The sequence below is a fragment of the Nerophis lumbriciformis genome, linkage group LG22 (genome assembly GCF_033978685.3).
Source record: "Nerophis lumbriciformis linkage group LG22, RoL_Nlum_v2.1, whole genome shotgun sequence".
Taxonomy (NCBI): domain Eukaryota; kingdom Metazoa; phylum Chordata; class Actinopteri; order Syngnathiformes; family Syngnathidae; genus Nerophis; species Nerophis lumbriciformis.
In genome coordinates this window covers 10,848,486-10,864,367 of record NC_084569.2, presented here as the reverse complement: position 1 = coordinate 10,864,367, position 15,882 = coordinate 10,848,486, and the positions used below count along the sequence as shown (strand labels likewise).

General features: G+C 40.5%; 1 protein-coding gene across 5 annotated transcripts in view; it reads left to right on the top strand.

Moving 5' to 3' along the window:
• The window catches only part of bahcc1a (BAH domain and coiled-coil containing 1a), a 252,607-nt gene that overhangs the window by 228,363 nt on the left and 8,362 nt on the right, over positions 1-15,882 (top strand). For 3 of the 5 annotated variants that reach the window (XM_072915665.1, XM_072915666.1, XM_072915664.1), the window contains 11 exons: positions 4,847-4,961; positions 5,145-5,370; positions 7,265-7,420; positions 9,275-9,448; positions 9,531-9,811; positions 11,461-11,528; positions 11,631-11,764; positions 11,844-11,958; positions 12,218-12,293; positions 14,373-14,481; positions 14,559-14,672. In XM_072915665.1, coding sequence (XP_072771766.1) covers positions 4,847-4,961; positions 5,145-5,370; positions 7,265-7,420; positions 9,275-9,448; positions 9,531-9,811; positions 11,461-11,528; positions 11,631-11,764; positions 11,844-11,958; positions 12,218-12,293; positions 14,373-14,481; positions 14,559-14,672 — 1,568 coding nt within the window. The remainder of the gene's footprint in view (positions 1-4,846; positions 4,962-5,144; positions 5,371-7,264; positions 7,421-9,274; positions 9,449-9,530; positions 9,812-11,460; positions 11,529-11,630; positions 11,765-11,843; positions 11,959-12,217; positions 12,294-14,372; positions 14,482-14,558; positions 14,673-15,882) is intronic. The other 2 variants (XM_072915667.1, XM_072915668.1) reach the window with 2 other exon arrangements.

Genomic DNA, 15,882 nt, shown 5'->3' with positions numbered 1-15,882 from the left:
GACCACAGAACATTTTTCCAATTTGCATCAGTCCATCTTAGATAAGCTCGGGCCCAGCGGAGCCAGCGGCGTTTCTGGGTGTTGTTGATAAATGGCTTTGGCTTTGCATAGTAGAGTTTTAACTTGCTCTTACATATGTAGCGACGAACTGTAGTTACTGACAGTGGTTTTCTGAAGTGTTCCTGAGCCCATGTGGTGATATCCTTTACACACCGATGTCGCTTTTTGATGCAGTACCGCCTGAGGGATCGAAGGTCTGTAATGTCATCGCTTAAGTGCAGTGATTTCTCCAGATTCTCTGAACCTTTTGATGATATTATGGACCGTAGATGGTGAAATCCCCAGTAGAGTTTTAACTTGCACTTACAGATGTAGCGACAAACTGTAGATACTGACAGTGGTTTTCTGAAGTGTTCCTGAGCCCATGTGGTCATATCCTTTACACACCGATGTCGCTTTCTGATGCAGTACCGCCTGAGGGATCGAAGGTCTGTAATATCATCGCTTAAGTGCAGTGATTTCTCCAGATTCTCTGAACCTTTTGATGGTATTATGGACCGTAGATGGTGAAATCCCTAGTAGAGTTTTAACTTGCACTTACAGATGTAGCGACAAACTGTAGTTACTGACAGTGGTTTTCTGAAGTGTTTTCCTGAGCCCATGTGGTGATATCCTTTACACACTAATGTTTATTTTTGATGCAGTACCGCCTGAGGGATCGAAGGTCTGTAATATCATCGCTTATGTGCAGTGATTTCTCCAGATTCTCTGAACCTTTTGATGGTATTATGGACCGTAGATGGTGAAATCCCTAGTAGAGTTTTAACTTGCACTTCCAGATGTAGCGACAAACTGTAGTTACTGACAGTGGTTTTCTGAAGTGTTCCTGAGCCCATGTGGTGATATCCTTTACACACTGATGTTTATTTTTGATGCAGGTCACGGGCATTCAATGTTGGTTTTTGGCCTTGCAGTGATTTCTCCAGATTTTCTGAACCTTTTGATTAAATTATGGACCCTAGATGGTGAAATCCCTAAATTCCTTGCAATAGCTGGTTGAGAAATGTTGTTCTTAAACAATTTGCTCACGCATTTGTTCACAAAGTGGCGACCCTCGCCCCGTCTTTGTTTGTGAATGACTGAGCATTTCATGGAAATTCTGCTTTTATGCCCAATCATGGCACCCACCTGTTCCCAATTAGCCTGTTCACCATGTGGGATGTTCCAAATAAGTGTTTGATGAGCATTCCTCAACTTTATCAGTCTTTTTTTGCCACTTGTGCCAGCTTTTTTGAAACATGTTGCTGGCATCAAATTCCAAATGAGCTAATATTTGCAGAAAAATAACAAAAGTTTTCCAGTTTGAACGTTAAATATCTTGTCTTTGCAGTCTATTCAATTGAATATAAGTTGAAAAGGATTTGCAAATCATTATATTCTGCTCTTATTTACCATTTACACAACGTGCCAACTTCACTGGTTTTGGGCATTCTTGCCAACCCTCCCGGATTTTCCGGGAGACTCCCGAAATTCAGCGCCTCTCCCGAAAACCTCCCAGGACAAATTTTCTCCCGAAAATCTCCCGAAATTCAGGCGGAGCTGGAGGCCACGCCCTCCTTAGTCCGCTTTCCCACGATATAAACAGTGTGCCTGCCCAATCACATTATAACTGTAGAATGATCGGGGGCGAGTTCTTGGTTTCTTATGTGGGTTTATTGTTAGGCAGTTTCATTAACGTCCTCCCAGCGCGGTAACAACACACAACAGAAGCAGTCATGTTGTTGTCTACCGTAAAGCAGTTCGTCTGCCGTAAACAGCAATGTTGTGACACTCTTAAACAGGACAATACTGCCATCTATAACATCAATAAAATATACGGCTTTTAGAGAGTGCAGTGCACAACTGCGCACACAACAAGGAGACGAAGCAGAAGAACGAGGAAGATACAGCCATGGCGACGCCGACGACGAGTAAGATGAAGAAATACGCTTTGTTGCACCTTTCCTGCCTGAGTCCGGCGATTAGTTGCAAATCTTGCTTTATTGATTGCTTGCACACAGCCAATCCAACACAAAACAAACTAGTCCCGCCCGCACTCACGCTACCGCTCCCTCTCTTCTCTCGCCCACACACTCATTGACGTCACTCACCTCACATGCTCACCTATTAAAGGGCCACACACACATATACGCTACTCTCATAACAGCTTGTAAGTTCCAAGCCGTAGCTGCGATTGGACCTGGATAGCCTCCGGGAAGAAGTAGTGGACTACCAAGTGCTTGGCACTGAAGATCTTCCTCAGGAAGCAAAGATTGGGCCATTTTTGGGCCATGCTAGGGAGTGATGGAAGATTCCAGACTCTAATGCATTTGATGAAAGCACTTTTGTGCGTGCCACACATCAATGCATCATCAGAGAGGGTGTTCAGCATGGTTAGAAAAATAGTGACAGAGAATAGAACAAGGATGGACAATTCAACCCTTAACTCAACAATGAGTAGATGAGTGTTATGTGTGTGTATATGTGTAAATAAATGAACACTGAAATTCAAGTATTTCTTTTATTTATATATACATATATGTATATATATATATATATAATAAAATAAATATATATATAGCTAGAATTCACTGAAAGTCAAGTATTTCTTAGATATATATATATATATATATATATATATATATATATATATATATATATATATATATACATGAAATACTTGACTTGGTGAATTCTAGCTGTAAATATACTCCTCCCCTCTTAACCACGCCCCGCCCCGACCACGCCCACCCCACCTCCCGAAATCGGAGGTCTCAAGGTTGGCAAGTATGGTTTTCGGTTTTGTACTTGACGCAAAAAGAGGCCTAGTTTTAGAGAAGGTTGCTGGCTTATGGCTCACATCTTTTGTTTTTTTGTGTTTTCCGGGCATTGCTCTCAGGTGGCTTTCTGCAATGTCACCTCCACTCTCGGGTTAACCATGTAAACCCCGATCCCCCCCCACCTCCTTCGCCAGGCCAGGGCTGACTCCAGTGGGGACGCTGATGCCGCGTGACAATGACAACCCAAACGAAAGGGTAGCGGGGCCGTGGGCCCTGCAGCAAAGTGCATTGCAGGGAGGTTATAGCTGCCAAGGGGTCGCAGTGTAGTCCCTTCGACGTGATGTTGATGTATGATACATGATATTTTTGTATTTCGGCTAATCTATGTGTATAATGGTTTCTGAGGCAAGATGTTTTTAGTGGGGAGGGTTTATCCGTGTTGGAGATGGGAAAGTGTGCTTTTAAGCATTTATGCAGACTGGGGCTGGATTACTATAGTCATTACAGCAGGCAAACAATTCTGGGTGGATATATTTGGAATGATACAAATGATACAAATAGTCAACTGTTGCTTTTTTACACGTTTTAACAATTGTGTCACTTCGTCGTCGGCCCACATCAGCAGCAACCAGCTGCGTGCATACCACTCACACTTCACCGCTACCTTTGTCACTCTCCCACTAGAGCAGGGGTCGGCAACCCAAAATGTTGAAAGAGCCATATTGGACCAAAAATACAAAAAATAAATAAATAAATTGTGTAGCCTGCAAAAAATTAAAAGCCTCATATAAGTGTTAAAATGAAGGCAACTCATGATGTAAGTGTCTATATTAGTTATATTAGCCTACTATGAAAATAACTTTAAAAGCCTCATATACGTGTTATAATGAATGCAACACATGATGTAAGTGTCTATATTAGCTATATTAGCCTACTATCAAAATGACTGTAAAAGTCTTATATAAGTGTTATAATGAAGGCAACACATGATATAAGTGTCTATATTAGCTATATTAGCCTACTATCAAAATAACTCTAAAAGTCTTATATAAGTGTTATAATGAAGGCAACACATGATGTAAGTGTTTATATTAGCTATATTAGCCTACTATCAAAATAACTTTAAAAGTCTTATATAAGTGTTATAATGAAGGCAACACATGATGTAAGTGTCTGTATTAGTTATATTAGCCTACTATCAAAATAACTTTAAAAGTCTCATATAAGTGTTATAATGAAGACAACACACGATGTAAGTGTCTATATTAGCTATATTAGCCTACTATCAAAATGACTTTAAAAGTCTTATATAAGTGTTATAATGAAGGCAACACATGATATAAGTGTCTATATTAGCCTACTATCAAAATAACTTTAAAAGTCTTATAAGTGTTATAATGAAGGCAACACATGATGTAAGTGCCTATATTAGTTGTATTAGCTTACTATCAAAATAACTTTAAAAGTCTTATATAAGTGTTATAATGAAGGCAACACATGATATAAGTGTCTATATTAGCTATATTAGCCTACTATCAAAATGACTCTAAAAGTCTTATATAAATGTTGTAATGAAGGCAACACATGATGTAAGTGTCTATATTAGCTATATTAGCCTACTATCAAAATGACTTTAAAAGTGTTATATAAGTGTTATAATGAAGGCAACACATGATATAAGTGTCTATATTAGCCTACTATCAAAATTACTTTAAAAGTCTTACATAAGAGTTATAATGAAGGAAACACATGATATAAGTGTCTATATTAGCTATATTAGCCTACTATCAAAATGACTCTAAAAGTCTTATATAAGTGTTATAATGAAGGCAGCACATGATGTAAGTGTCTATATTAGCCTACTATCAAAATAACTTTCTTATGTGTCTTGTACATGTTAAAGAATGGACAATAATAAAGCATCTTGAATCTTGAATCTTGTATGTATAAAAGTTATTGAATCCCACTTTCAAACCACTATTGACATTCTTTAATCAATTCATTTGCCCCTTTTTTTTGACTGACAGGATGATCGTGGCCGGGCATTCTCTGACGCCTGAGGAGTTAGGAGGGGGCGGAGACAACCAGAGAAGGAAGAAGAGGATGTCCAGTCGAGCCTTTGAGCAAGTCAGCGGCACACAGGTCAAGATCCCCTTATCCATCCGCCATTTAACAACCAAATATTTAAATATCGTGTGTTTGAAATGTGACATTGTCTCTAATTAGGTACTAATTCGACGTAATCTTCCCACCCGCCGAAAGAAACGATTCTCTTGATGCTTTAACTGGGTCTCAATGTCCCCCCCTTTGTTGCGCTTGTAACAGATTAAAGCGCAAGGTTGCAGAAAAGGAGACACTCCAGGCGCACCTGGCTCCAAGCTGTCCACCGACGCGGCGCAGCTCAAACAGAAGAGCCAGGGTAAAAAGAATCTCTCAGGGACGCGTCACAGGGACAAGGATGTCTCGCCCTGCGGCTCAAAGCACGGACACCGAAACCAGGGCGCCAGCAAAACTGAGTTCAGGCGAGACTCGGGTGGGCAAAGCGACACAGGTACATGGTTTGCTATTATTTGACCCTGGAAACTGCACTTTTTGGGGGGAATTTTGCCTACCGTTCACAATCATTATGACAGACAAGAACACGTCTAATGGGAGTCACTTTAAAACAACTGCAAAACTATACATCAACCTTTTATATACTCACTGCAAGTCTATATATAATAACAGACATGTTCTATACCAGGGGTCGGCAACCCGCGGCTCCGGAGCCGCATGCAGCTCTTTGATCACTCTGATGCGGCTCAGCTGCATACTTACATTTCGGGAGAACATCTGCCCCTTAACACAACATAAACACAACAGAACAAATACCCAGAATCCCATGTAGCCCTGACTCTTCCGGGCTACATTATACACTCCTGCTACGACCAAACCCTGCCCCCTGTGCGTTTTGGTAGTGCCATCCCATTCCTAACCCATAGGGTTCAATATGATATCGGTCCACCTTTTGCAGCTATTACAGCTTCAACTCTTCTGGGAAGGCTGTCCACAAGGTTGCGGAGTGTTTTTTTTTAGGAATTTTCCACCATTCTTCCAAAAGCGCATTGGTGATGTTGGTGGAGAAGGCCTGGCTCTCAGTCTCCGTTCTAATTCATCCCAAAGGTGTTCTATCAAGGACTCTGTGCAGGCCAGTCAAGTTCATCCACACCAGACTCTGCCATCCATGTCTTGCTTTGTGCACTGGTGCACAGTCATGTTGGAAGAGGAAGGGGCCCGCTCCAAACTGTTCCCACAAGGTTGGGAGCATGGAATTGTCCAAAATGTTTTTGGTATCCTGGAGCATTCAAAGTTCCTTTCACTGGAACTAAGGGGCCAAGCCCAACTCCTAGAAAAACAACCCCACACCATAATTCCTCCTCCACCAAATTTCACACTCGGCACAATGCAGTCCGAAATGTAGCGTTCTCCTGGCAACCTCCGAACCCAGACTCGTCCATCGGATTACCAGATGGAAAAGTGTGATTCATCACTCCAGAGAAGGCGTCTCCGCTGCTTTGCATTGGACTTGGTGACGTATGGCTTAGACGCAGCTGCTCGGCCATGTAAACCCATTTCATGAAGCTCTCTGCGTACTGTACGTGGGCTAATTGGAAGTTCACGGGAAGTTTGGAGCTCTGTAGCAACTGACTGTGCAGAAAGTCTTTGCACTATGCGCTGACCCCTCTCTGTCAGTTTACGTGGCCTACCACTTGGTGGCTGAGTTGCTGTTGTTCCCAACATTTTCCGAGGAAATTTTTCCCGACTGGATTTGTTGCACAGGTTGCATCATATGACAGTTCCACGCTGGAAATCACTGAGGTCCTGAGAGCGGCCCATTCTTTCGCAAATGTTACAAAACTAAATTGAAGTATTGTTGACGGTTTTTGAATGCACTTTAAAGTGATTTAGAGGTAGAACCGATTGCTCCCATTAGCTGCATTGCTATCTGCCAAGAACGAGCCGATTTTTACGTTAAGTTAAAGTTCCAATGATTGTCACACACACACTAGGTGTGGTGAAATTTGTCCTCTGCATTTGACCCATCCCCTTGTTCACCCCCTGGGAGGTGAGGGGAGCAGTGGGCAGCAGCGGTGCCGCGCCCGGGAATCATTTTGGCGATTCAACCCCCAATTCCAACCCTTGATGCTGAGTGCCAAGCAGGGAGGTAATGGGTCCCATTTTTATAGTCTTTGGTATGACTCGGCCGGGGTTTGAACTCACAACCTACCGATCTCAAGGCGGACACTCTAACCACTAGGCCACTGAGCATGTTAGAATGCAAAAAAAACTACCTTCTGTCTTCTTGTCTCTCATAATGATTGTGAACAATAGGGAAAAATAATAATAATAATGCAGTTCCCCTTTAAAAGTTGACCTACGGTTGAGCTACGATGCAACTCTGTCAGCAGCCAGCGTGGACAGTGGCACCCAGGAGAGCTGGGCTATGAAAGGGGGCCAGGATTTCACTCACCAGACCAAGACGGGTCCTCGGACTGTCCGTGGTACAAGACAGGAGTCATTGGGAGAGAGTTCCAATCCTGAGAGCGACTCCTCAGAACAAGGTGGGATTTCTGAATGGGCTCCCGTAACGTAAGGACTTGTAATGTATCGGATCGTAAGACATGCAGTGCCACTCTAGTAAGCCTTAGGTCCCTTCTACACTAAGGTTATCCAGGGTAAATCCAACCTAACCTTATCCTTGTCCACACACACGCAATGGTTGTTACACGGCGCACTTACCCGTGTAAAAAATTATCCAAGGAGGGTAACCTTAAACGATGGTTTAGTGTGGCTGACACGATGCTTAGGCTAAGTACTTATTCGTTCACTGTCCCCTTAAATAAACTGTCCACCGTGGGTGCCCGAGCTTTCAGCCGCTCAGCCCCTCATCTTTGGAACTCATTACCACTAGACCTTCGTAACATACACTCAATATCCCTCTTCAAATCAAGACTCAAAACACACCTGTGGAAGTCGCTTCCTAGCGGTTCCACTGACATACACTTCACAGGAGCCAGGCGTGCAAAGTTGAACAAAGTCTTAATGTACATAGATTTTATCACCAGTTGTCTCTCCGGCAGGACGCGACTTTTCAGCCACGTCCGTATCCTCTCTCTCCCCCTGCTCCCGGCCGCTTACTGTTAAAGACAACAGATGATTAGATTAACACAAACCGCCTGTGAAATCTACCGTATTTTTCGGATTATAAATCGCTCCGGAGTATAAATTGCACCGACCGAAAATGCATAATAAAGAAGGAAAAAAACATATACTCCAGTGCGACTTATATACGTCGCATTTTTTTGGGAAATGTATTTGATAAAAGCCAACACCAAGAATAGACATTTGAAAGGCAATTTAAAATAAATAAAGAATAGTGAACAACAGGCTAAATAAGTGTACGTTATATGAGGCATAAATAACCAACTGGTATGTTAACCTAACATATTATGGTAAGAGTCATTCAAATAACTATAACATATAGAACATGCTATACGTTTACCAAACAATCTGTCACTCCTAATCGCTAAATCCCATGAAATCTTATACGTCTAGTCTCTTACGTGAATGAGCTAAATAATATTATTTGATATTTTACACTAATGTGTTAATAATTTCACACATAAGTCGCTCCTGAGTATAAGTCTCAGCCCCCGGCCAAACTATGAAAAAGAACTGCGACTTATAGTCCGAAAAATACGGTACCGTTAAAGACGACAGATGATTAGATTAGCACGCACCGCCTGTGAAATCGAATCACCTGCCAGCTGTGTCTCGCCGTCAGCCCACGCCCCCGCCCCTATCCGACGGTGCTCGTCCTCAGCACCATAGACAGAGGCAACCTTTGCTCCTGCAGGCACGCTGGCCACACCTCCCTCCACAACACCTATTCCTGCCTGCTTATTCATTGTAAATCTTATCGATCTTTGTCGTTGTTTTTATCCAATTGATTTTATTGTTTTGATTGTATACGGTGTCCCAGAAAGGCACCTTATAAGTGAAACGTATTATTATTATTATTATTATTATTTGTTTAAGGGGTTAGTTTAGGCATAGCCTTAAAGTACAAATACTAAATCACATCCAAAGCAACCCCGATTTGCCTATAAGGTGTGCAATGACAATTTGACACCTCAGTGATCAGCCCTGTTGGTTGAGGTGTGCTACATGTGCAGCTGTGGACACCTGCCTGCAGACTCAGAGAGACACACACACACACACACACACAACTCCCACTCTTTTCCCACACCCCTATGTTCCGGCTCTGCAGCATGTGGGTTCACACCAGGAAATACCGTGGAGGCAAACCACTTCATACATCATTTTTTATGAACTATTTACTATGATGAGGTGTTTGTGAAATGCAGTAGTTGGGAAAAAAACCCATTGTATGATGTATTTGTATCTTCCCCCAGGAGAAGAAGAAGAAGAAGGCAGTAATGACAGCGATGAAGGTCAAGAACCAAGAGCCCAACATTGCAGGGATGTGACTCCCAGTTCCACCGTGACAGATCCGAGTCCTTCCTCTATTGTAAAACTCGAGGCAAATCAGAAAGCTCGGAACAAAAAACAGAGACAGGAGCTTCATGGTAAGGCTGACTGGTGGTTTTAGAAGTCCCAAGAAGCATCTGTTTTGTCTCACAAGTCTCTCTCTCTACTGAACCTGTGCAGGCTCCCATAGTCTTTCTGGCGCAGAAGGCGAGGTCAAAGTCAGGAAGAAGAACCCCTCCAGTAGGCTGGGTTCAGTCAAAAGCCGCCACGAAGACCAGATCAGGGCGGATCATAACTTCAGGAGAGCGTGCACGCCCAGAAGCAAGGAGCCTCGGTGGGGGAACCACGGCAACAGAGGCAACCGGTTCCGTCGTAGCATGGGACTGCCCATCTTCCCGTCCACGACTGAGAGGTTAAAGAGGGCAACACGCAAAAGCACCATGTTGAGAGGAAGCATCAAGGTGAGCGGGAAATATTTGTGCGAAGACGTTGATCAGATTACAAACCCCGTTTCCATATGAGTTGGGAAATTGTGTTAGATGTAAATATAACCGGAAATATAACCGGAATACAAATGTACTATTAGTACTATTAGTGGACCAGCAGCACGCACAATCATGTGTGCTTACGGACTGTATCCCTTGCAGACTGTATTGATATATATTGATATATAATGTAGGAACCAGAATATTAATAACAGAAAGAAAGTGTGAATGAGTGTAAATGGGGGAGGGAGGTTTTTTGGGTTGGTGCACTAATTGTAAGTGTATCTTGTGTTTTTTATATTGATTTAAAAAAATTAAAAAAAATTAAAAACGATACCGATATATACAGTTGTGGAATTAACACATTATTATGCCTAATTTGGACAACCAGCTATGGTGAAGATAAGGTCCTTTTTTTTTTAAATAAATAAAATAAAATAAGATAAATAAATTAAAAACATTTTCTTGAATAAAAAAGAAAGTAAAACAATATAAAAACAATTACCGTATTTTTCGGACTATAAGTCGCAGTTTTTTTCATAGTTTGGCTGGGCTCCAGTGCGACTTATATATGTTTTTTTCCTTCTTTATTATGCATTTTCGGCAGGTGCGCCTTATACTCCGGTGCGACTTATACTCCGAAAAATACGGTACATAGAAACTAGTAATTAATGAACATTAGTAAAATTAAATGTTAAAGGTTAGTACTATTAGTGGAGCAGCAGCACGCCTCAATCATGTGTGCTTATGGACTTTATCCCTTGCAGACTGTATTGATATATATTGATATATAATGTAGGAACCAGAATATTAATAACAGAAAGAAAGTGTGAATGAGTGTAAATGGGGGAGGAAGGTTTTTTGGATTGGTGCACTAATTGTAAGTGTATCTTGTGTTTTTTATGTTGATTTAAAAAAACAACAAAAAAACGATACCGATATATACAGTCGTGGAATTAACACATTATTATGCCTAATTTGGACAACCAGCTATGGTGAAGATAAGGTCCTTTTAAAAAAAAAAAAAATAAATAAAATAAGATAAATAAATTAAAAACATTTTCTTGAATAAAAAAGAAAGTAAAACAATATAAAAACAATTACCGTATTTTTCGGACTATAAGTCGCAGTTTTTTTCATTGTTTGGCCGGGCTCCAGTGCGACTTATATATATTTTTTTTCTTCTTTATTATGCATTTTCGGCAGGTGCGACTTATACTCCGAAAAATACGCTACATAGAAACTAGTAATTAATGAACATTAGTAAAATTAAATGTTAAAGGTTAGTACTATTAGTGGACCAGTAGCACGCATAATCATGTGTGCTTACGGACTGTATCCCTTGCAGACTGTGTTGATATATATTGATATATAATGTAGGAACCAGAATATTAATAACAGAAATAAAGTGTGAATGAGTGTAAATGGGGGAGGAAGGTTTTTTGGGTTGGTGCACTAATTGTAAGTGTATCTTGTGTTTTTTATGTTGATTTAAAAAAAAAAAAAAAAAAAAAAAAAAAAACGATACCGATAACAAAAAAAACGATACTGATATTTTCCGATATTACATTTTAAAGCATTTATCGGACATCTCTAATTTGAATCCCTCTTATTGTGTACATCAGCAGAGAAATTGCTGGGCGCCTTTTACAAAGAGCGAGGATGGCAGCAAAAGCAGAAGAGCCAAGGACCAACAGGTAGGGTTTTCAAAATAAAACATCGAAATTACATTTTTTTTTTTTTTTTTTTTTTTTGTACATTTCAAGTTTTTGGATTGTTCTCTCTATCATCCGCAGCCAAAAGGTCGAGCGGTTAGTCGACTCTTGGAGAGTTTTGCAGCCGACGAGGGCTTTCAGATGGATGGCAGCAGCTTCTCAGAGGAAGACGAGGAGGAGGAGAACAGTGATTCATGCACAAAGAGTCCTGAAGGTAAAAAAAGATGCTATATCTTGTGTTTTATCTGCCAAAGTATTTATCATGTTTTTTTTTTATGTTTGTTTTTTTACAGTTCCAAATTGTGTCCTGACCAAAGAACTGTTATCAGATGGACTAAAGATACTGGTCTCTAAGGAGGATGAACTTTTGTACGCTGCCAGGGTGCACACTATGGAGCTCCCAGATATGTAAGCCGATACATAACCGATGGCTATTGGAGTATGCCGGAAAATGATCAAGGGATAGTATGTTACATAATAGGGGTGTAACGCTACACCTCATTCATGCTTGGGTGCATACCTCGGTTTAAGGTCACAGTTTGGTTTGTTTTCCATACGCTAAGGGAACAAAATACCACAAAGTAGATTGTGTGCCTTTTGAAGGCATTTGCAGTAATACAATGGGAATGACTAATCAACAGGTTGGGAATATTCTTCTGTTTTCTAGATTTAGTGTTACAATTGATGGAGAAAGAGGAAACCGAGCAAAGATCTATTCATTGGACCAACTGCTGCGGGAAGCTGTAAGTACTTCAACGAAAATAAGTAAAGTCAACTTTTCTGTTCTTATCAACTACTTTGTTGTTTGCTTCGAAATGAAATACATGCTTTGACTAAAATACAAAACCCAAAACCAGTGAAGTTTGCACGTTGTGTAAATGGTAATTAAAAACAGAATACAATGATTTGCTAATCCTTTCCAACTTATATTCAATTGAATAGACTGCAAAGACAAGATATTTAATGTTCCATCTGAGAAACAGTTGCAAATAATCATTAACTTAGAATTTAATGGCAGCAACACGTTGCAAAAAAGTTGGCACAGGGGCATTTTTACCACTGTGTTACATGGCCTTTCCTTTTAACAACACTCAGTAAACGTTTGGGAACTGAGGAGACACATTTTTTAAGTGGAATTCTTTCCCATTCTTGCTTGATGTACAGCTTAAGTTGTTCAACAGTCCGGTGGTCTCCGTTGTGGTATTTTAGGCTTCATAATGCGCCACACATTTTCAATGGGAGACAGGTCTGGACTACAGGCAGGCCAGTCTAGTACCCGCACTATTTTAATACGAAGCCATGCTGTTGTAGCACGTGGCTTGGCATTGTCTTGCTGAAATAAGCAGGGGCGTCCATGATAACGTTGCTTGGATGGCAACATATGTTGCTCCAAAACCTGTATCTACCTTTCAGCATTAATGGCGCCTTCACAGATGTGTAAGTTACCCATGTCTTGGGCACTAATACACCCCCATACCATCACAGATGCTGGCTTTTCAACTTTGCGCCTATAACAATCCGGATGGTTCTTTTCCTCTTTGTTCCAGAGGACATGATGTCCGCAGTTTCCAAAAAAAATTTGAAATGTGGACTCGTCAGACCACAGAACACTTTTCCACTTTGCATCAGTCCATCTTAGATGAGCTCAGGCCCAGCGAAGCCGGCGGCGTTTCTGGGTGTTGTTGATAAATGGCTTTGGCTTTGCATAGTAGAGTTTTAACTTGCACTTACAGATGTAGCGACGAACTGTAGTTACTGACAGTGGTTTTTGTAAGTGTTCCTGAGCCCATGTGGTGATATCCTTTACACACTGATGTCGCTTTTTGATGCAGTACCGCCTGAGGGATCAAAGCTCACGGGCTTAGCCGCTTTCGTGCAGTGATTTCTCCAGATTCTCTGAACCTTTTGATGATATTACAGACCGTAGATGGTGAAATCCCTAAATTCCTTGCAATAGCTGGTTGAGAAATGTTGTTCTTAAACTGTTCGACAATTTGCCCACGCATTTGTTGACAAAGTGGTGACCCTCGCCCCATCCTTGTTTGTGAATGACTGAGCATTTCATGGAAATTGTTCTTTTATACCCAATCATGGCACCCACCTGTTCCCAATGAGCCTGTTCACCTGTGGGATGTTCCAAATAAGTGTTTGATGAGCATTCTTCAGCTTTCTCAGTCTTTTTTGCCGCTTTTTTGAAACATGTTGCAGTTATCAAATTCCAAATGAGCTAATATTTGCAAAAAATAACAAAGTTTTTCAGTTCAAACGTTAAGAATCTTGTCTTTGCAGTCTATTCAATTGAATATAAGTTGAAAAAGGATTTGCAAATCATTGTATTCTGTTTTTATTTACCAAAGTGACAACTTCACTGGTTTTGGGGTTTGTATAACTGACTCTGTTTTTGAAGAAAAATAGATTTTAATAAAAATGTTTTTTTTCTTTGTTCCGCATGCTCTCACACCCACATCTACACCTCATCCGTCAAAAGAGTCTCTTGTCATAGCAACAGTCAATGAAAGCAATCTGAAAACACCCCCCCGCCCCCCCGAGTGTGTGGTGGATGTTAGGGCTCAACTATTGTTTGAAAGAGGATCTGGCAACCACCAATCACACAAGCTCTCTATTGAGGCTTTCTTGGGTATTACTCAGCAAGTCAGGGTTTTACAACTTCAAGGCTTCCGTTCCTTTCAGCCCTGACTGGCACATTGGCATGGTCTTGCAGCGCGGTGGATGCCCGTGCGGCTCGGCTCCGCTGCTCTCACACCGCTTAAACATGCCTGTTTGTTTTTCTGTCCTAAGGAGAATTTATGTCTTTATTTCAGGTCCTGGATCTGCGCCCTGAGTCCCAGGCTATGCTGAACGACGGAACCAGGGTGTGTGCTTACTGGAGTGAACGCTCACGATGCTTGTACCCGGGCTATGTTCGCAGAGGTGATGCATCCAAACTCCCTGAATATCCTTGTCTTATCTTTACTCTCTGATTATTTTAATAGTTTTATCTCTTGCAGGGACTTCCACTGATGACGCCAAGCCAGGAGTAATGGTAGAGTTTGACGACGGAGACAGAGGGAAGATTTCTGTACCAAACATCCGCCTCCTGCCACCAGGATATCAAATTCAATGTGAGTGTCTCCCAATTACACTGCAGAAAACTGAAATCTAAGTAAGATTAAATATCTCAAATAAGGGTGATATTTGCTTATTTTCTGTCTGATAAGATCATTCTTCTCACTAATCAGATTTTATGCTAGAGTCTTTTACTTGTTTTAATGGTTTTGGTTCTTAATGATCTCAGTAAGATATTACAGCTTGTTGCTGAGATTTGATGACCTATATTGAGTAAAACATGCTTGAAACTAGAATATCAACTGTTGCAAAGCTGTGTCATCAACACTCACAAGTATAAAACTACTTTTTTTAAGTCATAATTTCTTACTTCAAGCGTGGAAAAAAAAAAAATCATGATGCCAAGCGCATGTCATTATGTCAAGATAATGGCACTAGCATTTACTTAAATTAAGAATATTTTTCAACATATTAAGCAAAAATGTCTCTTTTTTTCCTACCAAGAAAAGTGCACTTGTTATTAGTGAGAATACTAATTTTACTTGTTTTGGAAAGTCTTGACAAGCCGAATTTTCTTGTTCTATTGGCAGATAATTTTGCTTACCGTATTTTTCGAAGTATAAGGCGCTCCGGAGTATAAGGCGCACCGGCCGAAAATGCATAATAAAGAAGGAAAAAAACATATATAAGTCGCACTGGAGTATAAGTCGCATTTTTTGGGGAAATGTATTTGATAAAAGCCAACACCAAGAATAGACATTTGAAAGGCAATTTAAAATAAATAAAGAATAGTGAACAACAGGCTGAATAAGTGTACGTTATATGAGGCATAAATAACCAACTGGTATGTTAACGTAACATATTATGGTAAGAGTCATTCAAATAACTATAACATATAGAACATGCTATACGTTTACCAAACAATCTGTCACTCCTAATCGCTAAATCCCATGAAATCTTATACGTCTAGTCTCTTACGTGAATGAGATAAATAATATTATTTGATATTTTACGCTAATGTGTTAATAATTTCACACATAAGTCGCTCCTGAGTATAAGTGGCACCTATGATAAAAACTGCGACTTTTAGTCAGAAAAATACGGTACTATGCAACTATAAAAAAGCTTGTTGTGAAAAATTTGTTGGAATTTCACAAGAAAAAGATCACAGTGTCATAAGAAAACTAAGAATTGTGGCGGTATTATAATAAAAGTCGTAATTTTTGATTAGAAAAACTGAACATTTGTGCAATATTATGATAAAAG